Source organism: Trichechus manatus, unplaced genomic scaffold (genome assembly GCF_000243295.1).
Source record: "Trichechus manatus latirostris isolate Lorelei unplaced genomic scaffold, TriManLat1.0 scaffold00004, whole genome shotgun sequence".
In the NCBI taxonomy this organism is placed as follows: Eukaryota; Metazoa; Chordata; class Mammalia; order Sirenia; family Trichechidae; genus Trichechus; species Trichechus manatus.
The window spans coordinates 30050290-30077158 of record NW_004443940.1 but is presented as its reverse complement, the minus strand read 5'-3'; the positions used below and the strand labels follow the sequence as shown (position 1 = coordinate 30077158).

At 41.6% G+C, this 26869-nt stretch overlaps 1 protein-coding gene across 7 annotated transcripts in view; it reads left to right on the top strand.

Moving 5' to 3' along the window:
* The window catches only part of MAP4K4 (mitogen-activated protein kinase kinase kinase kinase 4), a 230808-nt gene that overhangs the window by 138336 nt on the left and 65603 nt on the right, over window positions 1-26869 (top strand). For all 7 annotated transcript variants that reach the window (XM_023733938.1, XM_023733942.1, XM_023733939.1 and 4 more), the window contains exons 3-8: window positions 11715-11840; window positions 13232-13342; window positions 19054-19144; window positions 21637-21767; window positions 24232-24286; window positions 25737-25815. In XM_023733938.1, coding sequence (XP_023589706.1) covers window positions 11715-11840; window positions 13232-13342; window positions 19054-19144; window positions 21637-21767; window positions 24232-24286; window positions 25737-25815 — 593 coding nt within the window. The remainder of the gene's footprint in view (window positions 1-11714; window positions 11841-13231; window positions 13343-19053; window positions 19145-21636; window positions 21768-24231; window positions 24287-25736; window positions 25816-26869) is intronic.

The window sequence follows — 26869 nt, the reverse complement described above, 5'->3', positions numbered from 1 at the left end:
AAAGGGGAGTGTTGAATTTCTCTTCAGGGAGTGGAGTTGTTTGACTGTTGGCAGATGGATAACATCTGTAGCCTCTTGATGCCTTCCTTTCAGGATCTGTTGGAGTGGCTTCTGCTGCATTCACCTCACCCTGGTTTGCCTGTGTGTTTGTCAAGGGGGAAAAATGGGTTAAGGAAAGGGATCTCAAGTTAATAAACTGTTTTTGTACCAAAACTACCTATTCCACAGTTTTGTGAAATGTGTATGTAGTAGACTGTACTCAAGTTTTTATAAAGTGATTTAACAACAGAACGTTTGCTGATCATTTATTTTGTTGGTGATCTAAAACAAAACAAAAACCTACATCTTTCCTTTGTTTGAAATAATTGGTATACAGGTTGCTCTGCGTGCTAGTTGGGAGAATGAGGTGGTTGGAAATGATATGAGGTAAAAGAAGCAAGGTTGAGATAGGATAGCACCAATTTATATCTTCAAAATTTGTAGAAATTTTATTTTATTTTTGCCTATTTAAATTGCATTACATGAATTCTGTGTGATTGACTTCCACTGTAAAATTAGAGATAGGATAGCACCAATTTATATCTTCAAAATTTGTAGAAATTTTATTTTATTTTTGCCTATTTAAATTGCATTACATGAATTCTATGTGATTGACTTCCACTATAAAATTAGAGATGTATTTCCTGGAAAACATTTTGACTTCTATATGCAATAAAGGCTAAAAACCTGGCAATCTATCCCTGTAAAGATTACAGCCTAGGCAGCCCTATGGGGCAGTTCTACTCTGTCCCATAGAGTCACTGTGAGTTGGAATCGACTCGGGCACCCAGCAACAACAACATACACAGTAACGTTCACGTTTAAAAAAAAAAAAATCTTATATGTCTTCTAAAATCACATTAAAAGAAATTATTTTCTGGTAAAATACAAATAATAGTACCAGCAGAATTGTGTTCAGAACATGTCTCAGAATGAAAATACTAAAAATGAAGCTTTGGCAGGATAAGTATCCATGGTAGTGGAAATACTCCTTTAAGCTTTGGGATACAGTGAAATGTGACAAGTCTCGGCAACAGATCATCATCTTATTTCTAATTAAATCACATACTGAAAATAATCGGTTCTCTTTCCCCCTCCAATCTTTTTGGTATCTATGGATTTTTAGCATCTTTTCAGATTTTTTCTGAGAGGAGCACCTGCAGTTTATCACTGTGTCCTTGTATTAAGGGCACAGGAAAAAAAAAAAAAACCTCAAAAAAATTACATGAAGTATATATTTGAGATGCAGGAGCCACACTGCTTATTTGTGTGTAGCAGCAGACCCCATCTGGGTGTAGTATAGCAGTCAGAAAGTAAACAGGTTACACTAGTGTCTCCTGTTACGGTGGCTGGCTGTTGGTGTAGCTGATGGCTGGCATCCTTGCTGGGCCCTCTTAGCACATCACAGCAGTGAGCTGATGCGCCTGGCAAAGTGGTCACTGTTGACGGCCTGTCCACCCACCTGCTGCTGTCAGGAAGGTGATGCGAGGGATTCTGCAGTCCTTGTTCCCAGGAGGGCTGGCCCTTTTACAGGCTGCTTGAGGGACACTTGGTGTTCATAATTATAGTCAGTGCTCAGTTTGCAAAGCAAAAGATCATTATAGTTCATTTTCCAAACATCATATTTGAGTGCCTGCTATGTGTAAGGTACGGTGGAGGTCTTTGCATGTTATCTAATTTTATTATTTTCCTATCCTGGGCTGTGTCTCTCCTGCTAAGAGTGGATTGGTGTTTCACTGGGTATTACCATCCTCATCTTGTGCATAAAGAAGCTGAGGTTCAGGAATTCACTAAAAAAATGTTTTTTTAAAAAGATCACACAACTTATGAGCATCCAGATGTAGGCACTTGAACACATGCAGCGTGGCAGGCTCTGTGCAGGGGTACGGAGATTAACGCGAGAGTCCCTGCCTTCCTGGAGTTTGTGATCTCACAGAAAAGGTGGATTTTAAACTAATAATTGTAGGGTGATGAGTGCAATGAAAGACAGTTATCGGTCTGACTCCAGAGCAGTTGATTTTTATGCTGTTGCATTTTTTCATTGCCTTTCTGGGTTTTTCTGGAGCTTGAGAATGCGGTTGTCGCGCTGTAGGGCAGATTTGGAGCGCGGCTTTGCAGGAGAGTGGGTTTCTCTGGCAGGGAGGCTAAAGGACACATTTTTATGAATTTCTGTGGCAGAGCATAAAGCGTCCAACACAACTTTCCTAAAAAGGACCAATTACACAGTGGGTTAGAACTGAATATACTGGTTTGGTTCAGAGCAAAACGTCCGTTTGGAGTTTTGCTAAGTGATCTGAGGTCAGCTTTATACGCTTAGTCTAGTGCAGATGTGGTACTTCTGTAGACTCGCATCCTACATAGACAGCTCAAGTGTGATGGTTTTTCTGTTGGGGCTCTGAGGCTTCTCATGCTGTTCCTCTCATCGTCTCCCTTCAAATGATACGATATGTAATAAAAAGTAGAGAAAATTGGGAGGGAGAGACATTTTTGATTATTTTCCTAGTTGAGATTGAAAAATAAGGAGATAAAGGTTTAATATTTTAGGCATTATTCCTGGTGCCACGCTGTAGCTTTCCTCTCTACCACGGTTGTAAGGAATGGTTCACACACACAGACTGAAGAAGCTGTGAGAAGTTTTGGAGTGGGCGCCACGCGCTTGCTACATCACATCGTCCCCAGAATGTAGATACGAAGTTGATGAACGAAGGTTCCAGCCTGACTTTGGGCACCTGAAAACCTATAAAGTGAAGGATGACCGTCAGGAATTAGAATATCTCGACTCTGTTTTCTGTTTTACGCGAAGATGTGTGAATTGTAGTCATTGTCTTCTAGATAGACTTACTCCCTGGAAAGTTTAATAGGGTGTGCGGTATCTTCCCCGTGGAAAGCATCTTGGAATACTCAGGGCTAAGGGAATGGGTCTTCATATATGGTTTCAATGAGGGTCTTCCAGAGGACTTCTTCAGGCATGTAAATATTTTTTTTTTTACATCTAAAAGTACTTTATTTTATTGTGCTTTAGGTGAAAGTTTACAAAGCAGATTAGTTTCTCATTAAACGATTAATACACATAACTGTTTTGTGACATTGGTTGCCAACCCTGCGACGTGCCAACACTCTCCCCTTCTCGACCTTGGTTTCCCCATTTCCATTCTTCCAGCTTTCCTGTCCCCTTCTGCCTTCTCATCCTTGCCTCTGGGCGGGTGTGCACCCATTTAGTCTCGTATACATGATTGAGCTATATGTGTGTTATTGTTGTTCTATGGGCCTGTCTCATCTTTGGATGAAGGGTGAACCTCAGGAGTGACTTCAAGACTGAGTTAAAAGGGAGTCTGGGGACCGTACTCTTGGGGTTTCTCCAGTCTCTATCCGATCAGTAGGTCTGATCCTTTTTTATGAGTTTGAATTTTGTTCTCCATTTTTCTCCTGCTCTGTCCAGGACCCTCTCTTGTGATCCCTGTCAGAGCGGTCGGTGGTGGTAGCTGGGCACCATCTAGTTGTGCTGGACTCAGTGCGGTGGAGGCTGTGGTAGTGGTGGTCCATTAGTCTGGGCACGTGAAATTTGAGTCAGAAGCCATGCAATTGTTTTTGAATGGAAATTGTCATTTCAGAAGAAGGGGGTGGGGGGAGGGATCCTTTTCCAGATATGTGAACTATCCACAGTGAAGAGAATTATTTTAAAGTTAAAAAATTACAATGTATTTTCATTTAAACTAACATTGTTGCCTAATTGGCACACTGCAGCAATATTCTGTTGTCCAGGGGAGCACCAAGAGCCAGGTCTGAAGTACTGTACTTTTGCTTAGCAGGGTGACATCTGAAAGGTGGTCACCATGGGAAGATGCTATTACTTTTCTCTAGGTGACCATTGCGTTATTTCTTTATTTTCCCTTTTTTCACTCACCTACTGTGTTTGTTGTATCATGAAACATCAAAATAATATAAGCGGGAGTCAGGGTAAGTTAAGGGGGCAATGGGGAGACAGGAAGTGTGAGGGAAGGATTGAGGTAAAACCATTAGATACATCAAATGCATGGCCTGTAATATCCTCCTGCTTAGAAGTAGAAATGACTGAGCTATGTAAATACTAGACTTTAGCCACCCCCCACCCCACCCATCAGCTCCTGTGTAAGTATGGTCTGTAGAGTAGTTTTGTTCTGGCAACGTCTATACGTTTGACTCAGGCATAAACTAATAATTTATTTATAGCAATTGAGAACAAACAAAAATTATTTTAATGATTTGATCAAAAGCAGGGTGATTTCTCATACTAATTCTGTTGAGGGTTTTTTCTATGTGTGAGTTAAGGCTTTTTTTTTTTTTATATAATTATGATTTTTTTTTAGTGGTAGGAAAGTGGGAACAGATGGTCTGTATGATGCATGGGGTTTTTTACTCCGTCACCCTGGTCAAGGAACGGAAACATCTGTGAATCCAAGTTGTTGGCTTTCTAAATGTGCCGGCTTCTAGTTTAATAGACCGTATAAAGCAGATTGGGTCTCAGGTTCCTTCGTGGGCAGATATCGAAAAAGTGCAACAGTTACTACCTACAAAGGTTTAGGTACTAGCTGGTTTAATGACTTCATCTGCTAGTTTTATCATCTTTGTCAGTTCTGGGCTGCGTAGTTTAGGTTGTTTTTTTTTCCCCCCCTTTCTCTTTTTCTTATGGGGTTATGTTCCTGTTTCTTTACATGCCTGGTAAGTTTTAATTGGGTGTCAAAAACCAAAATCCAAACCCATTGCCATCGAGTCAATTCTGACTCACAGTGACGCTATAGGACGGAGTAGAACTGCCCCATAGGATTTCCAAGGAGCGGCTGGTGGATTCAAACTGCTGACCTTTCGGTTAGCCCCTGAGCTCTTGACCCCTGCGCCACCAGGGCTCCAATCTGGTGCCAGACATTGTGAATTTTACCTTGTTAGTCGTTTCTGGATAGTTTGCATTCCTTAATAGTCTTGAGCTTTGTTCTGAGATGCAATTAAGTTAGTTGGAAACAGTTACATCATTTTACGATTGGTTTGGTAGGACCAGAACAGCATTCAGTCTGCAGCTAATTTTGTCCCACTATTGGAGCCCCAATGGTGTAGTGGTTAAGAGCTATGGCTGCGAACCAACAAGATTGGCAGTTCAAATCCACCAGCTGCTCCTTGGAAACCCTGTGGGGCAGTTCTCCTCTGTCCTGTAGGGTCACTGTGAGTTGGAATCAACTTGAAGGCAGTGGGTTTGGTTTGGTTTTTACTGAGCTAAGGAGCTCAGCTCTTCAGTGTACATAATACTCTTTTTCTGTTTGCACTACAGGACGCTTCATAAAGTTTGCCACTGGCTTAGCAAGGGGTAAGGTATGGGCTGAGGCAAGATATCCCTTAAGGGGCCCTCTGGCAGTTTAGGAAGACGAGGCCAGATCATGATGAGTGATCCTGGCCTCCACTTCTTTGCTCCAGGAAAGATTCAAGCATGCAAAGAGCCAATCTCAAGTTGCGGGTTTGGACTGGTACATCACAGCAAACAGGAAGAAACCCTGAGGCCAAGGTCAGAGTTGTGTGTCACTGCTGGCACCATAAAAGGCTGATTAACCAGCAGGGGTCTCGTTTTTCAAGCTCCCATCAGCCCCCTGCACAAGTGGCCATTGATGGAAGCAGGGAAGGTGGCGGTGATCCTAGAACATCAAGAAGGAGGGATGCGGACCTCAGTCCCATGACAGAGGGAGCCGGACTGTGGGTGCTGCCAGAAGGAAACTCATTTTGAATTCTTCTGGGGCTAACTCTGGTATCTGAAACTCCTCTAATTTTTTCCCCCTAATTATGAAGGTGGTACATGTCAGTTGTAGAAAATTAGGAAAGTTAAGAAAATACCTATTACCTAAAGATAATATTTGTTAACATTTCTTGTTTCTTTTTTTTTTTTCCTGTGCTTTCATTGAAGTATGTATGTAGTTATTTGCACGTATATATACACTTATGTTGTGTGTGGCAAAATGTTGATGTCAGGAATACAGTTGTTGTTGTTAGGTGCTGTGGAGTAGATTCTGACTCACAGCGACCCCGTGTACAATGGAATGAAACACTGCCTGGTCCTGTGCCATCCTCACAATCGTTGCTATGCTTGAGCCCATTGTTGCAGTCACTGTGTCAATCCATCTTATTAAGGATCTTCCTATTTTTTGCTGACCCTCTGCTTTACCAAGCATGATGTCCTTCTCCAGGGACTGATCCCTCCTGATAAAATGTCCAAAGAACGTGAGACGTAGTCTCGCCATCTTTGCTTCTAAGGAGCATTCTGGTTGTATTTCTTCCAAGACAGATATGTTCGTTCTTTTGGCAGTCCATGGTATATTCAGTATTCTTCACCAACACCGTAATTCAAAGGCGTCAGTTCTTCTTTGGTCTTCCTTATTCATTACCCAGCTTTCCCATGCTTATGAGGTGATTGAAAACACCATGGCTTGGGTCAGGTGCACCTTAGTCTTCAAGGTGACATCTTTGCTTTTTAACACTTTAGAGAGGTCTTTTGCAGCAGATTTGCCCAATGCAAGGCAGGAATACAGTAGCTCCCCCTTATCTGCGGTTTTGCTTTTCTCGATTTCAGTTACCTGCAGTCAATCCCGGTTCAAAACTGTTAAATTAGTCCGTAGCATGATGAAATCTCACGGCGTCCCACCTCGTCATTCATGTAACTTTTACTACAATATGTGGTTACGATTGTTCTATTTTGTTATTAGTTACTGTTGTTAATATCTTGCTGTGCCTAATTTATAAATTAAACTTCATCATAGGTGTGTATGTATAGGACAGATCATAGTATTTATAGGGTTTGGTACTCTCCGAGGTTTCAGGCACCCACGGGGGTGGGTGGGGTCTTGGAACATACCCTCCATGGATAAGGGAGGACTGCTTGTATACTGTTTTTCTTCTGAGCATTTTGATTACTGGTCCCTTTTTCATCTCATAATTACCAGTTTATAGTTAGATTATATTCCATCTTTTTAGTTGATTTGGTTGGGGCTTGCCTGCCAGATATTTTTTCCATCTCAATAAGTCCTTCTTTAGGTTTCTATGCTGTAGGGACCTCCACAGGAGGTCCTTCTATTTGTACGTGTATCTCTCTGTGCGCTACTAATTCCTTAACAGAGGGAGAGAATGGATGGATTCTAAAATCAAGTAATGATATGAACTATTTCAGGCTGTAATATTGAAGGCTCTCGTACTGTGTCCTATAGATGGATGCTTGACAAGGCAACTAATTTTTGGGTATTGACGTGGAACTTCTAATAGTTCAGTTTAGATCCTAGAGAAAATAATGATTTGTCTTATTTGGCTTTACAGTTTGAGTCAGATGGCTACCACCTTCATTATTTGTCATGTTGTGCTTTTGGGGATGGGGGAGGAGGATTGCCACAGGGATATCCTGTGTTTTCCTCTCGGTTCTTGGTATCATTCATGGAAACACCAGATTCCCGAGGTTATTCATAAGTGAGTGTGGTGAGGGAAATGAGATTGGTCTCCTTTGCCATCCTACATCACTTAGTCACAGGCTTTTCCCCATCAGTGCCCTGCCCTTCTCATCCACCCAGGTGAATGGTTTAGTATGTCATTCTCTTTCTTATCACATTCTCTGTAGGTACAAGCTGAGCAATAGACTCTCATTGGAATATTCAGCAAGTGATGTGACCTGGTAAATTTTCTGGAGGATGGAGAAGTTACAAAGTTCTCTGCGGACTTTGTCTAGTAAAAATTCTATATGTTGTCTTTAGAGAGAAAGGACAGAAAGAGCAGGTATAGGACTTCAGGGCTATTATGTACATACACTTTGACTTTGGATTCCCAGAAGTTAATTGATTCCGTAACAAAACTAGAGAGAACGTGTTTGTCTGAAAAGTGTTATAGTGTTTTCTTGAGCAGATATCTTGAGTCCTCAGTTTCCATTTTATTTTATTTTTTAATGTTAATTTTTAAACTTTTCTATTGGGCTTTTATTCCAGGACTGATCGATCTTTGGGAGGCAAGACTGATTAATTTTATAAAGAATGTGCTATTTGTTCCCTTTGGCCAGATCCTGTAACGTTAATTTTGTTCTGTCCTGTATAGTTCTGTTCACCTACATTTAGCTGAATAACACGTTAAAAAACCCGTTGCTGTGGAGTCAATTCTGACCCATAGTGATGCTGTAGGACACAGTGGAACTGCCCTGTAGGGTTTCCAAGGAGTGACTGGTGGAATCGAATTGCCGACCTTTTGATTAGCAGCCAAACGCTTAACCAGTGCGCAACCAGGGCCCCACATTTAGTTGGATAGTTAATGAATTTAAGTCATAGAACTTTTTCACGTGTCTGAACCCAGGAACAATCAAATGTGATTGATTCTTGGCTGCTGTGGACTTGGTGTGGTACTGGATAATCCTTTCAGATGTAACTGGGAGCTGCCAGGTAAGAGATAGTCTGTTCTCTTTTCTCCCAGTTCTGTCATATAGAGAAGGGTTTAGTGGTAGTCGACTAAAACAAACAATTTGTAAACAGGTTTTTAGAAAGATACTTCTATAAAAATTGTATCTGTGTGTATGTTCTTTTATACCTTTTGGTGCTGGAATCTACCAGAGATATTTGCGTATCTCATTTTATCAGTTCTCCTTCCAGCTAACAAAGAGAGTGAACAGTTAATTACCTTTCCTTTATTGTTGGATGGTTACTGAGTAGACATTTAATTCTATAAAGGTATGCTGGATGGAAGGATGATTTTCTTGGAACATTTTCCAATCTTGGATCCCAGTTTACCTGAAGTTGACCTGTGTCTCACACACCATATACTTACTACCATCCATAGAAGGAGAGAGAATTTCACTAACCAGAGCGCAAACAGTGTTTTAAGGGGCCATTTAAAAACAAACAAAGCAATCAGATGCATGCCTGTGTGCTCACATGGTTGTGTGCCCTGGGCTTGTCATACGACTCATTTACAAACCAGAGCTGCTTTTGAAAATTACCACTATTCAGATGTTCTCCCTCCCCCATCCACTAACAGTGGAGGCATCTCCATCACCCAGTCAGATCCCAGCCTGAGATCCCAGCCTGAGACAAAGGCCTTTTCTGTGAGTGTTGGCTCCTGCTGGTTAGAGTCCAAAATGCTAATTAGCATCAGCTGCATTCAGTCACTAAGTGGGGGTGAGCTGCTTCCTTTCCATTGCAGAAAAACTGGAGGGAGCCTCGCCTTTCTTACCAAGAAGGCCTGTCTCCCCTCTCAAACAAAACCCGTTGCCCTCAAGTCGATTCCAACTCATGGTGAACCCTATAGGACACAGTAGAACTGCTGACCTTTCGGTTAGCAGCCTAGCTGTTAACCACTGCGCCACCAGAGCGCCTTCCTCTGCCTCTCAGTCTACCCTAAGTTATTTCTCGTCTGTATGTGACTGTGGCCTCTTAAAGAGAAAAGGGCAAAGTAGTTTGGACCGGTCTAGACACACGGGGTATATAAACTTCCTTGGCGTAGTTTTGCCAGTTCAGTTTTCTTTTCACTTGGGGATTTGTTGTTTTAAAATTTCAGTTCAGGCCTGCCCCAAGTCTGTTTTCTGCTTTGCCTTCTTAGGCTAAATGAGGTGTTTCTTTTTGGTGGTGGTGGCCAGTGGGTTGTGTGTGTTTATGTTTTTAAGTGCTGGAATGAGACCACCAAACTTGTTCTAGATTAATGACTGAAGGGAGATTTGAACTCAGATGCTGATTCGTTCCTTTAAAGGCAACATGAAATAGTGTATAATAAGCATTAGTCATAATTAGATTCCAATTGTAGTTGGCGCAAAGCCTTTGGCAAATTCTGCATTTCTAACACTTTTTCTCCAAGGTGGGCACTCCTGATTAGACAGTAAATGACAATTGGCTGTGTTAAATGCCTTTTCATTTTGTAAGATTTGTTAGGAGTCATCTATTTTAAAATCATAAAAGCAAGAAAAGGAGTGTTTGAAGTATACGTAAACTTCGCCCTAAAACAGTTAGTGGAAAGGAGAAGATGGTTTTCCCTTGGTCGTTTTTGTAGTTCAATTTCATATGGTCCTGGGATTTGACTACTCAAGGCCTTCTTACTTGAGATCAGCAATGCCTTCGAGTGGTTTTGGAGACGCTAGGCGGAAACGGTGGGCTTTTTCTAAGGGTGTGTGTGTGTGTGTGTTTGACCTTCTTTTGCCCTGTTGGTGTCTTCCTTCCGTGTTTTCCCCCAATGATGCTTGTGTGAGCCCTTCACACACACGCCCCCCTCTCTCACACAGGTGTGCACGTGTCCTGGGCTACTCCGTAACCCTGGAGGGGAAGGGCATCGGTCACGAGTGGAATGAGTGTGTCTGTGTTGAAAAACAACGTGGAGGCGTTTTAAGGGAGCCAGCCATCGTTTCCTTTTGAAAATGAGTACAGTATAGGGAATTCTGGAGATCTGGTCTTCAGATTTTTCTTGAGCACCTTTAAAAAGACCTGTTACCGTGGAGTAGGTGCCAACTCATAGCAGCCCTGTAGGACAGAGTAGAACTGCCTGGTAGGGTTTCCAGGGAGCAGCTGGTGGACTCGAACTGCCTCCCTTTTGGTTAGCAGCTGAGCTCTTAACCACTGCGCCACCAGGGCTCCGTGAATCCCGTTACCTTCCCTCAAACACCACTTTCTAACCAAGGCTGATTTTTCTCTTTCCCTGTACAGTCTCTCTTCTGTGTCACTTTAATTCCACCTTCCCGTCATTCCCACGTGACCTAAACGTCTTTGTTGACGTCACTCTTTGTAGGTACTGTGGTAGAGTTCTCACTTTACGTCGTGATGTACAAGAGACGGAACGCCATGCTGGTACCGTTCTTCACCAGGTGTACGAGAGAGAAAGGCAGCAGCTGTGTGGACTTCTCGGGCCTCGTCATTCACGAGGGCAGCTTATTTTTACTTTGCAGACCTGCGTCCCCATCTCTGTCCTTCATTCCTCACCTGATCTTCTCACAGAAACTCTGTGTTTCTTTCTCTGCTCATATTATTTCAGTAAAGCCAAAAGCTAGGGGAGAAGCCAAGTCTGCAAAAACTTGATCACGGAGTGAGTTTTCTTACTCAAAGTCAGCGGCCTCATCCTCATCTCTTTGAGGGTGCAGATTCTCATTGAACGGGCCACTGAGGGGCTGTGTTGCTGGTCTGTGTTTCTCACTCTGCTCTGGCCTCCCGAGAGGGGCTGCTGCTGTGGAGGTTGTTAGAAATGGATGTTATCTGGCCTTAAATGTGCCAGATGATTTATATTCATAAATATTTACTAGAAAACAATCTTTCCTTGTAGCTAGTTAATATAGTATCAGTCAATTCTGGGTTTTTTTCCCTGCTTTGATGAGCAAATTGAGGCCCCTTGAAATGGAGTACATTGCCTGAGATCACCTAGTAGTCATCTGGGACTACACCGCCCTGCCCTGTGCACTGCCCTGTGCTCTTCCGTACACATCTTATCCTTTGTACTTGATGTATTTCTTGCATAGCTTGTAATCTCATTTCAAAGGCTGGGCCCCCTTAAGATCCCTAAATCTTGGTGTGAGGATAAAAGTGAATGTATATACCTCCTTTACTTCTGGTGGGACTGGGGAGTTGTGTTCCTTTTGTGATTGCCTGTGTGCGGGGAAAGTGAAGTCACACACTTCACTCAAAAGCAGTGTGTTTTATTTTATTCTGTTTTTTATTCTTGAGGATGAAGAGGAAGAAATCAAACTGGAGATCAACATGCTGAAGAGATACTCACATCATAGAAATATTGCAACATATTACGGTGCTTTCATTAAAAAGAGCCCTCCAGGACATGATGACCAGCTCTGGGTAGGCAGATGTTTCCCCAGCGTTTTGTAGGGCTTTCTTCTTTGGCTGTATTATAAGGGTACTAAGTACTTTTCAAAGGGAGTGGGGAGCAAAGGGAAGCTGGTGGATTCTGAAGGCTTCCTTGGCTTGTATCTGGTTTGAAGGTGGACTGAATGCTTATTTTGATGGTGATTTCACATTGCACAGAAAAGAATTGATTATTTCAAGAATAAAATGGCATGTTTTAAAAGGATTGTGATGAAATAGCAAGGAAAATGGGAGGTTGAAAATAAAAGTGATACAATAAAAACTGTATGGGAGCTGCTTAGCTCAATTAATTGCATCCTTCTTTACCACTTAGAGGTAAGAGACAAATCTCCAGAAAACACACTTCTGGCAGTGATTTGTTAATAATATTAATGATCCTGTTAATTAAAGACAGTAAATTCAGGGGCATTTCTGGAACTGATGCATTAAAAACCTTGTCTGTTATTGAACACATTTATATTCAATACGAGCTACGGCTGCTAACCAAAAGGTCGGCAGTGTGAATCCACCATCCGCTCCTTGGAAACCCTGCGGGACAGTTCTGCTCTGTCCTATAGGGTCGCTATGAGTTGGAATCGACTCAATGGCAACAGGTTTGGTTTTTTATTATGGTTATCACATTAGTTATGCTCATGGTATTCAACTTCCAAAGCAGGAAGATGGAGTAATACTTTTTGTAATGAAGCTTTTTTTGGAGCAATTGTAGAACATTTGCGAAATTGAAAAAGTAGAAGGGAAAGAAATCACTCAATTCCCATCATCCAAATCCATTCATAGTTAAAGCGTAGTTTAAAGGTTTAGTGTAGTTCTAAGTACTTTTAAAATGTGGTTGTGAACATCCTGTATAAACATTTAGGTATTGTAAATAGTACATTTTAAAAAATTATATACTTCTTAATAATAGCATTTCTCTTTTGTACTAAATCCAGTTAATATAAAATAGATTGAAGATCAGAGTGTAAGAATACATTTTTTGAGGCTAAACGGGAAAGAATATTAGGGAGTATTTGAATCAGATTTCTGATAAGTGGGCATTGATTAAGGGTCAGACCAAACTGTGCCTCCCAGGCCCATATGCTTACAATAGAGTATGAACCTTCCAGAACCTCTGCACTGGGGGATGTGCTGTAGAATTGCAGAAAATCTCAGTCTCCTGGACCACGTAGACATAGTGGATACATTGGACAGTGACATGAGCTCTAAATAATTAGTATGTCTCCAAAGAGTTCATGTGCCTGGGTCTTTAGGAAGGGTGGAGTGGGCTGACTGCGCTTTAATAACTTCTCTAGTGTGTACTGAAACCTGTAATGCTCTCTCTGACTGTTGGAATGTATTAGTCACAGTGTGTCTTGTCTGCCCTGTAGCTTGTCATGGAATTCTGCGGGGCTGGGTCCATTACAGACCTCGTAAAGAACACCAAAGGGAACACACTCAAAGAAGACTGGATCGCTTACATCTCCAGAGAAATCCTGAGGGTAAGGAGAGGCCGCAGCTGTGGTGCCCTAATAGGCATTCTGGTGCTTATGTTTGCATTTTCCTAGCCTGGAGTAGTTCTTTGCATTAGTAATACCTATGCAGGTTATTCTCTGCTTGAAAACCAGTGGCTCTGTATAGCTAGCCTGGTAGTTTAAGCTACATCATGGTTATAACTCTGGTAAGTATCTAAAGAAGTTGGACTTGAATAAAAAGTAGTTTTTCCCTATTTCCCTAAAGTTTATCCTCCAGGCCATCACTGCACACCGAATAACATCTTTCCTTGGAAGTTAAAAAGAAAATCAGAGGGGAGGGGAAGAGAAATGATCTCTAACTATTGTTTTTGTAGCAGCCCTGCGTGTAAGCTTATGAAATCAATACTAATGGTGCTAAATGCTGGCTTTCAAAGTCATCCTGTGAACTCTGGCATTCGCTATTAGAATCTGTTGTAATATTTATGAGGAACAGTTCTAATGCTTAATGTTATTTACAGCCAGTTGGAAAGCTGGCTTAGGATCTTAGAGTAAGTTTCCCAGCTGCTGTTTGAGCAGCTTTCAAACGATCCCCTTCAGTGACAGAGCCACCCTGCCCTCACGGGAGAGGGTTTTTTTAGATTTCATATCTGAAAAGTGCCCGTGAGTTACCAGCGTGTGTCTGTTCCGTTTGTCAGCCACCACATCTCCTCTCGTCACTTCACGTCCAGATAACACACTTAAACTACTCGGTTGCATTTCATTTACTTATTTTATTTTAAAATAAAAAATGTGCAAGTTAAAACTGGAATCCGGTTGTTATGCTTCTTCCTCTAATTAAAAAAAAATCTTATAAGTAGGCAGTTGCTCTATCTTTTATTTATAGGTAAGTTTACCCCACTTTGTATGTTTAAGATTAATAGAGGATTGCAGGTTTAAAAAATGCTCTTCAGAATTCTTAGAAAAACATCCAATTTCATTTTATTTGGACATTTTATGGAGCTCTTGAAAATACTGAGCAATTCTCTTAAAAAAACTAGTTGTAGGGGTGGGGGGGACCATCTTTTTTTATAATCACACTCAAACTTCATTATTAAAATGTCAAGGTCCGTCTTTTATGATTATTATAGGAAGCAGAGCCTAGAAGTGGGAAAGTCAGCATCCTGCTCTAAGCCACTCTGCGGGAGTTTGGTACGTGAGCAGATGGGTTCATTATATTAATAGCTAGAACTTCTACCTAGCTTGGTAGGCAGGCGAGCACGGTGGTCCAGAGGTCGGACCCAGGAGTTAGTCAGACTTGGGTTTGAGTCCTTGTTCTGCTCCGTATTTATTATAGACCACTGGCAGAGTTACTCAACTTCCAGGACTTGCTTTCCTCATCTGTAACTTTTAGATAACAGCCCTAAGAATTAAGTACTATTAGTATGAGAATTAAATGAGCTAGTGTATGTGAATCATTTAATGTAATGCCTAGACCACACAGCAACCTCTCAGTGAATATTAGTTGCTGTCATTATTCTCCTATAAACACACACATGCACTTACCTTTCCTACATCCAATTCCAGGATAAGATTTCTCAAGCAGAGAACTGGCTTTCAGTATAATTCATTGAATGCATTTCAGCTATCAGAGACAACTTTACATGTTTTTTGTATGCACAGGCAAGCACTGTTTACCTATAATATGTAATATATATATATTTTACCACCATTGTGTGGCCAAAATATTGAACGATACAGAAAGCATCAAAAGAAGATGAAAGGAATACACAGAGTCACTGTACCAAAAAGAATTGGTCCACATTCAGTCATTTTAGGAGGTAGTGTATGATCAAGAATTGATGGTATCGAAGGAAGAAGTCCAAGCTGCACTGAAGGCATTAGCAAAAATCAAGGCTGCAGGAATTGATGGAATACCAATTGAGATGTTTCAGCAGATGGATGCAGCGCTGGAAGTACTCAGCTATGCTAACAAATTTGAAAGACAGCTACCTGGCCAACCCACTGGAAGAGATCCATATTTGTGTCCATTCCAAAGAAAGGTGATCAGCAGAATGCGGAAATTATTGAATGGTATCATCAATGCTGCACGCAAGTAAAATTTTGGTGAAGATAATTCAAAAACAGTTGTAGCGGTACATCGATAGGGAACTGCCAGAAATTCAAGCTGGATTGAGAGGAGGACGTGGAATGAGGGCTATCTGATGTAAGATGGATCTTGGCTGAAGCAGAGAACACCAGAAAGATGTTTACATGTGTTTTATTGACTATGCAAAGGTATTGGACTGTGTGGATCATAACAAATTATGGATAACATTATGAAGAATGGGAATTCCAGAACACTTAATTGTGCCCATGAGGAACCTATACATAGATCAAGAGGTAGTTGTTCAAACAGAATGAAAGAATACTGTGTGGTTTAAAATCAGGAAAGTGTGCCTCAGGGTTGTAGCCTTTTACCACATTTATTCAATGTGCATGCTGGGCAAATAATCCGAGAAGCTGGACTATATGAAGAAGAATGTAGCATCAAAATTGGTGGAAGACTGATTAACAACCTGTGATGTGCAGATGACACAACCTTGCTTGCTGAAAGTGAAGAGGACTGGAAACACCAATGAAGGTCGAAGACCACAGCCTTCAGTATGGATTACACCTCAACATAAAGAAACCAAAAATCCTCACAGCTGGAGCAATAAGCAACATCATGATATAATGGAGAAAATATTGAAGTTGGATATTTACTTGGATCCACAATCAACGCCCATGGAAGCAGTAGTGAAGAAATCAAACCACGTATTGTATTGGGCACATCTGCTGCAAAAGACCTCTTTAAAGTGTTGAAAAGCAAAGGTGTCACTTTGAAGACTAAGGTGCTCCTGACCCAAACCATAATATTTTCAGTCACCTCAAATGCATGTGAAAGCTGGACAATGAATAAAGAAGACCGAAGAAGAATTGATCCCTTTGAATTATGTTGTTGGTGAAGAATACTGAATATACCATGGACTGCAGAAGAACAAACAAGTCTGTTTTGAGAAAAGTGCAGCCAGAGTGCTCCTCGGAAGCAAAGATGGTGAGACTTCATCTCACATACTTTGGACACTTTATCAGGAGGGACCAGTCCCTGGAGAAGGACATCACGCTTGGTACGGTAGAGGGTCAGCAAAAAAGAGGAAGATCCGTGATGAGATGGATTGATAAAAACAGTGGTTGCAACAATGGTCTCAAACATAGGAACGATTGTGAGAATGGTGCAGGACCAGGCAGTGTTGTCTATTCTTTTGTACATAGGGTCACTATGAGTCAGAACCTAACAACAACAATAACCACCATTAATCTCAGGCGACGTTTAAAACAAGACTTGGTTGTTTGAGGCCTCTAATCGGCCTGAGTATGGTAGGTGAATGGATATCTTTCTGAGATGCAGAAAATCTTTTTCACCTCAGTAGGCACCTGGAACAAAAGCTTCCTTCATCTAGATTTCATCTAGAATGGGGCTTTTTTGTTAAACAAACGTTTAAGTTAACATAAATAAAAAGTCTCTGGAAGAGTTAATATATCGTACCCTAGTGCGCATTTATCTTAAGAGTTGTTAAGATGGTTTTGGTAAAGAGAAAGCAAGAGGGTAAGAAGGAGATTAGGCCTCATGGGAAATGTCAACAGCCACCCCAAAGCAGATAACCTACGTTCTCAGAAACATGGTTAGGGGTGGCTAATTTTTGTAGTGAGAAACCTTTTCTTCATACTTTAGTAGATGTTAGGTTTAGATGCTCGATCCTCAAAAGGGTGAGAGTCACGAGCATATAGGCCTTAAACATCAGTAGAAATGCTGTCTTTGGGTACCCCACTGAAACCCTCAGGACCAGAAAGTTTACCAGCAAGCCAGCATGTTCATTCCAGCCCACATCCGTGTTCACGTTCAATATGGCAGTATTTTCATTTTTGTAGAAACCAATATTTCTTACTGAATATGAACACTTGTGGCCTTCCGTAGCCAGTACTAAGGGACAGCCTCAACTAGTACTTGGTTATGCATCCATCAGTGAGATAGAATTGCAGGAAAAAGGTTTCCTGATTTAAAGACATAAATTCATTAGCTCTAAGTTGGGGTGTTTGCTGAGGATTTGGACTTGGCATCTCTGCTAAGGAGGAATAATGGTGACCTAGCTTTTGTCATGGGAGTGGTTGAACACACTCAAGTTGTCTCATCCCAGGACCTTCATATAGCAAAATGCGTTCATTGTGTGGAATAATCACAATGCAGGTTAACATTGGGTGTTCTTTCAGAGAGCTCTCAGGTGCACCTGAAACCGTTCTACATGCAGAAGGAGTCATCCTTTAACACTGTGGACAGAGGCGTGGACATGGTTGTCTTAAATTTACTGCTCGCAAAGAAAACTTGTGTGCATCAGGTTACTGCTTTTGTTTGAGTGTTTATGCTCGTTGCTGAGATAATTTTGGTGAAAAGTGTAAGAAGGCAGTTTGTGCAAATTAGAGAATAATAATGAACAGAAGTAATTGAAGTAGGAATTAATGAAAGAATTAGGGAAGCTACATTTTTTTTTTTGTCTCTCTCTCTTTTTTTTTTTTTTGCAAGGATAAAGGGCGCTGGAAGTCATACCAGGCTCAGAGAAGGAACTTTCTTCCTAATTATAGCACTGAGATAACCATGTATTTTTAGTGCTTTTTTTCCCTCGTCAGGGCTTTGTGGTATAACACTGCACATCCTGTGTTGCCGAAAAATAAACAGAACCATCAAATTGACTGTACTCTGTTTCGCAGGCAGACTTGTAAATGATTGTTTAAAAAACTTTATGTTAGAAAAGTCGGTGTTCTAGAGCAGCTGTTATATTTAATTCATCTCCTACAAAGTAATGACAGCAAAACCCCACAAAAAAATTAAATAGGACCATCAAATAAACCCTTACTTCTGATTTAGCCTTTTGGAGTTGAGGCGTTTCAGAGTAAATAGGTTGCTTGTGTCTTTGGGAAGAAGCTGTGGCTCTTCCTTCTCCAGCTCAGGTCAGAGTGAGTAAGTGAGATGTGCAGATGATGCATTTCTGTCTTCTGGGTCCTATTTGGATGCAGCATGTGGTTTTCTTCTTCCACCGCCTCTCGTAAGAGACATGCTTTTGGGTTTCATTTCAGACACGAGGTCATCAAAAATTGCTCTATGCCCAGTAGGCTTGTTTCCTTGGGAAAGAAACATATTTCATTTGAACACAAAGCACTTTTGACAGCAGAATTATATTTTATGTTTGGCATAGAGGTCGGATTGATTAGCAGTTCATCGCTGTGCAATGGAAAAACTATCCAGTATCCAAAAGCCAGATTTTAAACCCTGCTCTAGCCCTTCGTCTTTCCCCTGGGATGTATCTAGTTTAGATATACCCATGGGGTCACCCACTGAAAGATAGGCGTTTAGCGTGGGAAAGGAACCACCCTGTCCATAAATAGCACAAATTATAGCAGAGAAGCTGCAGATGGTAGTCTGAAGTGTGTCTTAAAGGCACAGCTAGAGGATGGTGTTGTAACTTCTCTGGGGAACCTAACCAGTTGGAATGCTAGTGGGAAGAGGAGGCTTCTTTCTGTCTGTCTGTCATCTTCCTGGAAATGTACTACGTAGGAGTTCACACAAACTTTTGGACCACGTATGCACTTTGTTATAGAAGCTGTGTTCCCGGCTGTTTGCTTATGGCAACAAAGAACTAACGCTCAGCTCTGTGTTCACTGTTCAGGGTCTGGCACATCTTCACATTCATCATGTGATTCACCGGGACATCAAGGGCCAGAATGTCCTGCTGACCGAGAACGCAGAGGTGAAACTAGGTATGTGAACCACGTGCGGTGTTCTCTGACACCTGCCCCCCGAACAAGCCAGCAGTGCGCCATGCCCCGTCGGTCATGTAGCTCAGTTCAGCCTGTTACCCACAGTTTTTAAATTTCTCTTCTGTTGAAGAAGGTGGGAACTGGGCTTGTTACTTAGCCTAGCTCCCTCCCGCCCCCCGTTCTCCCTTCTGGTCTGTCCTCCGTACGGGAGCCAGACTATTCTTTAAATCAGATCATGTCACTTCCCTGCTTAAAGACCGCTAGCGGCTTCCTATGTCGCTTTGAATAAAATCCAGATTTCTGACTCCACTCATAAAAAGCTCAAAAGGATCAGATCACTGCTACCCTCCCACCTTATTCTGCGACCCTCACCTCTCTTTGCCTCAGCCACTGTCCTTTAACTTCCTGGAACACGCCTCAGGCCCGTCATACAGATTATCCACATTGGGGGCACTGGCCCCGGTTTTGAAGCTGCACCTTTTCCTTCATCCCTAGAGACTGTCCTTGACCCTCTGATTCATGTTGGGCTCCTTCCCGCGCTTATTGCCTTCATAGTACTGATCACAGTTTATAATTATAGTCGTGTGTCACATAACGTCCGTTCGGGCAGCGTGGGACCATGTATATGTCCGTGTTCCGGCACATGCTCTCCAGCATACCCACTTGGCAGTGAGCCCGCCCCCTACCCACAGGAACAAGCGCCTCTGCTGCTGGGACGAGTGGGCGCCCAGTCCTGCTCCTGAGTGCCCCAGGTTGGCAGGCATCATGGGGCCCGGTGGGGGTGCTGGGTCGCTGAGACCGCTTGCCTGCTGCCCTGGCTGGTGCCTGTGGCATCCCTGTCATGCCCTTCACTGGGCTGCAGGGCTGCACACCGGCGGGACCCGGCTGAGCGCTCAGGTGTACTCACAGCATCCTGTTTCACAGACCCTATCGTGGACGTTAAGGGACGCATGACTGTATGCAATTATTTACTTATAGACGGAGCTGTAAGTCCCAGGAGTGCAGGACTAGGATTGTTTTATTCACCAGGATATTCTCTAACACCTAGCATAGTGCCTTGAATTGTAGGTGCTCAATAAATGTATGAATGGATGGATGGGATGGAGCCCATGGTGTCTTCCTAGAGATGACTTCACTGATTGTTTTTTTATTTTATAGTTCTTGCTCCCTTCAGCTGGATCTGTTCCCATTCCACTGTCCTAATGGTTCCATCAAATTTTTAAACAGAATTCACATTAACTTTTCTTCCACTAAGGTATCAAGAGAAAAAAAAATTTTTTTATGTTCGTAAGTTCACCTTTTTTTCAAACATCTTAGGCACAGTCGTTGTACTTTTAAAAATAAAAATCTTCTAATTGCTTCCTTGCATACTGCCTACATTTATTGGCCCATCTTTGGAGGAATAGTCTGCCCAATTGGAAGATCCCCTGAAAGCTAAGATAGACACTGTAATCATCCTTACACACGGACGATTCAGTGAGCTGCACGTTTTCCCTGCACTGGCCTCGTGGTGCTAGGCCTGTGACGGTCCCTGAGTCACCTAGTGATCGACGGCTATTGATGTACAAGGTGCTGCGAAGCTCGCTTAGGTTTTTGCTCTGCATGGCCCATGTGTCTCTGTCTCAAGAAGAGCATTCGGCGAGCGAGCCCACCCCCTGGCCAGCTAGTTTCCTGAGCATGTTCTGTACTCAGAACTTGAATCCGTGGCCCTTGTGAATGATCTCGGCACTTCCTAGGCCCTTTTGCATGAAATCCCCCACTTTTGTGCACTCCTGCTGGGTATAATGGCAGTGTGTGTAGTGATGAGATTGGCCTTCCACTAGAGATCTGTGGTTTTCCTGCCAAATCTACCTCCCAACCTCGGACTTTCCTCTAGATCACCACCATCATTAAATTGGGTGGGATGTAGTAGTTGCTCTGAAAAATCAAAGTCCCAAGTGCTTTGGGGATGTTTCCTAGTATACTTGAGATTTAGCTTGATTCCTTTTATTTAATGCAGTACTCTATTCTTCCCTAGAAAACCTGTGTGGCTTTCTTAACTTCATATAGGTATTTCTGCTGCTTAAGAAGCTAAGTCAAGTGGGTCTCAGTCAGTTCTCCCTAACTTGGGATTTTCTATAACTTGATTGATTATGGCAGTCATGTTCTCTGAAAGCACTGAAAATCGTTATTCAGAAGGCCCTCTGCTGGTCACGGTGGGAGAAGCTCAGGGAGACAGCCTGTCCAGGCCTCCCAGGAGCTTACAGACTAGTGGAGGATCCTCCAGTCTCAGTGGCTTTGCTCTGGAAAGGAGGATCCTGCAGTCTCAGTGGCTTTGCTCTCTGGAAAGGACACTCCTTACCAGTGTTGCCTGCCTTGAGGAGAGTTACACGTTCGTGGAGCATTACTGTTTCAGTTCACTCTGAAGACACTTCTCCTTCCATTTTTGAATACCCTTTTTAAATTTGTTTGCTAATTGTTCTACTTTTCCTTCCTTTCTCTTCTCCCCACAGTTGATTTTGGGGTGAGCGCTCAGCTGGACAGGACGGTGGGGAGGAGAAATACGTTCATAGGCACCCCATACTGGATGGCTCCCGAGGTCATTGCCTGTGACGAGAACCCAGATGCCACCTACGATTACAGAGTAAGAGACGGCTGCTCGACTGGTCTTCACGGCGTCACTGACGTTGTTAGGGGATGGGGGCCTTGCTGACAAGTAGCACACTCCTGATTTCTAGCTGCTTTTTCCCTGAGAAAGTTTAAATTTGCCAGGAATACATGACAGTGCTGTCACTTTTTTGCCCATTCTGCATCACCTATGGTGTTCATAATATACTGGCTTTAAGGCAGCCTGGGTCACTTCGTGTATGGGCCTTTTTTGTCCTAGATAAACTAAACGCTTCTGCTCTGTTTCCTATCCTTTTAAATTTGAAGACTACATTAGAATCAGATATTTATTCTTTTTAAAATGTCAGAATATATAACAACAGTTTCACGTATGCAGAATTGTTAGAGTAGTCTTGTTAAAGACTACTTTGATTTGGTACACAGATGTATTTATGTTATTGGAGTGATCTCTAGGAACTGGAATCACTAATACTACTTCTTTGATCATGGTATAAAACCCATATTTGATAATCAGACTCAGGTTGAGTATGTTCACAGAACTTATTTTAACAAAATCCCTTTGCCTTAATTAAATGAGCCAGAGTGGTTAATGCACCTGGTAATAATATTCAAAATTTGAGTTTGTCTTAGTACACGCCAATGTATTTCAGAATTTATTACAAATACCCAGTTAATGCAACCCAAATTAAGCCTGTGATCCAGAGGAATTTTTATTTTTTTTATGTGCTGAAGTATTTTAAAATAGGTTCCAGATTTTGTGACTCTTTAATAAATCATTAAACCAAAACCAAACCCGTTGCCATCGAGTCGATTCTGACTCATAGAGACCCTATGGGACACAGTAGAACTGCCCCATAGGGTTTTCAAGGAGCAGCTGACGGATTTGAACTGCGTGCCTTTTGGTTAGCAGCCCAGCTCTTAACCACTGTACTAGCAGGGCTCCAATACATCATTATATATCTCTAAAATTTGAAAATGTTTTTCAGCATCCCCAAACTATCATCATGACTGAGTTATTTAAAAGTAATTCCTTATTTCAGTTGTATTTGGTTGCTTTGCCCATTGAGTCTCTCAATGTAGAATATACTTTTTTTTTTCCTTGATACTAACTGGCTGAAAATGCTGGGCATAATACAAAATTTCCACCTGCTAGATTTGTCTGTTTACTTCTTTGTGATATTTAGCTTGTTTTCTGTAAACTGGGAAGGCTCAGTTAGCATCAAGGAAAACCTTTTAAGCAAGATGGCCTCACAGACAATGGGGTTGCTTTGTGTTACATCACATCAGGGATCGGGTACCATCTCTTGTCCTACCATGAAGACTGGTCACTGGGTTAGGGTGGTGACCCCTCGTTTGTACCACTATAGACTAGAAAACTTCATGAAAAGAAGGGAGAAATTCATAGGCCTATTCTTCTTGGAAACCCTAGTGGCACAGTGGTTAAGAGATACAGCTGCTAACCAAAAGGTCAGCAGTTCAAATCCACCAGGCACTCCTTGGAAACCCTATAGGGCATTTCTGCTCTGTAGGGTTGCTGTGAGTTGGAATCAACTCGACGGCAATGGGTTTGATTTTTTAGGTTTATTCTTATTTTTGTATTCAAACATACATGTCTCAACTTTGTTTTTAGCATAATTATAGGTTATTTAAAAACTCCTTAAACTGAGCCAGTTGAAGTAATTCCTTAGTTCAATAGCATATAAACGAAAGGATGCTAATGAAAGTCGACAGGTTATCTGCTTCTTTAAAATGTTGTTTGGATTTTAAGACATCCGGCTGGTAAGATTTCATTCATTCATCAACCAGCGTTTATTGAGTGTCTGCCGTTGGCAGTTATGATTTTGGGGGTACAAAAGTGAATAAAACTGCCTTCATGGAACTTATGTTTGAGTAGAGAATAAAGTTAAAATTCAGATTTTTAAATTACTATTTCAGGGAAATGAGAAGGAAAAGATTCCATGCACAGAAAGACTATTTATAGCTCACTGCTCGTTTAATTTGAAGGGAGCATGGAGATGTCAAATAACGTGATATGAACTGGCGAACGGATTTAGGAATTCACCTGTGGAACTTTTATAAAGAGCGATTTCTGGCCTTTAAACTTTTAAAATTGCAATTAAGTGTGAGGAACTAAATATAAAAATAGGCTTAAATCTGGGCCAGGGTCTAAACCATTGAATGTAAAGAAACAAAGAAACTTGCCAAGCAGTAGACCGTGCAGTGGGCAGTGAGCAGCTTTTATGTAGACCATCTCTGATTCGTAGATAGGAAGGATTTTCATGAGCAAATCAGTTTTGTCTGTATTGTTTCTTTGTAAGGTGTTCCTATAAGCGTGTGTGTTCTCTTTAATTTTCTGGCAAACTCTCTGTTAGTTTATACAGCAAATAATGCCTTCATTTCATTTGCATGAATACCAGAATTCTAAGTGAGTGGCATCATTGCTAATCCGGTATCCATAACATGTGGTTTTATTTTTGCAGAGTGACCTTTGGTCTTGTGGCATTACCGCCATTGAGATGGCAGAGGGTGCTCCCCGTAAGTAACTTTCTCTCCTTTTTAGCCCCCTTGCTTCATGTAACTTAAACCTAGTCTCAAGGCTTCAGAAAACCCAGCTCCATGGATGGAGCCAATCCTGGTGGGGCATTTCGATGCAGGAATGAATCATTGATACATTGAGATTTTAGATGTAAAAGAATTTCTTGGGATCTCCTCTTCCTTTTGAAGATCTCCCTGAGGTCCGTAGCCTACATTTTCTTTTATTTAAGCTGTACTGATAGGTGTGACCTGAAATTATGCTGAGTTCAGATAATAGCCAGTGAATTTTCTTTTTACCTTTTAAACTTGGTATTCTGTGAAACTGATTTCAATCACATGATATTTTAGTATTGTTTATATTTTGACTTGGCAAATAGGGACATAACTTTTTATCCATAGAATATTTTTTTTCTATTACCTATGAGATTTTTCTGCCTTTTGTAAGAGTGTTTGCTTCTCCTTTGTATTAAATCAAATGGGAACTTCATAAAATGGATTTTTGATCAGAGATGGGCATACTTGCAGAGAACAAAAGATAAAGTCCCATTTTCTACAGGCCCCCCACTCAAAGGTATACACAAAAGAGTACATAACTATTGGTACATAGTTGGTGCTGAATAAATACTTGTTGAATGAATGAACATATCAACAGCAAAAAATTAGTTTGTAGTACAGAAATGGATATCTGCTTTGAAAACCACGTATTCCCTCCATGTTTCCCTCTAAGCCCTTGAGATGGGGAGGTATTGCCCGATCCTTTGTCTCAGTTTTCTCTCACAATGGGACTAGTATTATCTGCTTCTTTGCCTTGTTTCCTAGCTGCCTTGTAAGATTCTCTCGAACGTAGGTAAACATGAAGATGCACGTTGCCTATTCTGACGTGTTAACGCGTGACATGTGCCTAAAGAGCCTTCCTCGGGCAAGTGAGAGAAGTACAACCAGTAACAGCACAGAATTAAACAATGTAACTTTAGACTCATATTTTTTGCCCTTTCATAGTATTACCAGATATAACAACGAACAAGTAACCTTTTTGGAGGGCTTCATCTTAATCTGTGCTAGGCATCGTGTTAAGGCCTTTACAAGCATTGTTTTATTTAATCCTCACAACCACCCTGTGAAAATACAGTTATTTTAATTTTAATGTTACAAATGATTTAAAAGCTTAAGGTGTTAACTCCTTTAAGACTGTTTATTGATCTTTAATTTGTGAAAATTTTCCAATGTCTGTTTGAAATGGCGTATTCTTGTTGCTCTTGTTCTCCGTATATTTTGCTGCGAGGAATTCAACTGGGTGTGTCCTAAGGGTCATAACTAGATGTCTAGGCTTGTTGACGAAAAGTGTATCAATTGGACGGTGGGACAGAGCATCCAATGTTACGAGTGAGCCCTAGAAATCAAGAGCAAGTAAAATAAGCGTCGTACTTACACACCCGTGTCCTCTCCCCAGCTCTCTGTGACATGCATCCGATGAGAGCACTGTTCCTCATTCCCAGAAACCCTCCTCCCCGGCTGAAGTCAAAAAAATGGTAAGCTCTGTATGGTGTCTGTTGTTGCTGTTCTTTTCCTTTTTTCTTTTTAATGTTCCTTTTTTAGGTTTACTTTCCTCTGAGACAAAATTCTGGCCGTTCTCATTTCCAAGAGCACATGGGCCAGTGCTCCCAAAACACCAAGTTAAAAAGTGCATTTGCTTTTTTCTCCCTTGATAAATTCTCTTTGAATTACAGAATAGCGACAAGGTGACCATATGAAACACCAAATTTCATTTTACTATATAAGCAAACACCCTTTTAAGTGTGGTGTGTTTGTAGATAACTTTACATTGAAGAAGCAAAGCTGTACTGACTTACAGTTCCTCAAGTGAAATAGGATTTTAAAATTAACGGAGGTGTTTACTGTAATTATTACACAATTGAAGTTAGATATATCTCTTTTCTTTCCAGAAGAACACGTTAAAAGAATCGTCCTCTGTTTTTGGCCTGCCATGTTTCCATCTACTGCATCTCCCATACATTTGCCTAACGGAGTGTTGATATCTGTGGAGGGACATGGAAACCTTCACTAACAAAAGCCTTTAGCGTTGCAGTATTATGGGAAAATGCTGGTTGGGGTTGTTGTGTGCCGTCGAGTCGATTCTGACTTATAGTGACCCTATAGAACAGAGTAGAAATGCTGGGTTAGTTACTTCAACAATCTTGTGGAAAGGAAGTGAGCCTGTACTTTTTTTTTGGCCTGGGCGTTTTGTCTGCTTGTTTCCTCTTGATCTTTTTTTCCAAATTCTTTCCTGTCAGCTCTTGTCTGCACTCAAGCGCCTCGTGCTTGTGGGCCCTACCTTCCTCCTTTTACCATTTCTCTTCTCTTCTTCTGGGCTCATCTTGTTAATGCCTGCCTACTTTTTTGTTTTGTTCCCCCGTTTCTGTCTGGAACTATTCTTAACTACTTTTCCAATTAATGTTGTCTTCTCTTATTTTAGAGTCTTGACTCTGAACTCTGAAATATGCAGAAGATCCCAATTTTAAGCTTTCTGTTCTGGGTATTGCCTTTCCACTGCTTCCCTTTGTCTTCTTGGTTGCTCACCTTCTG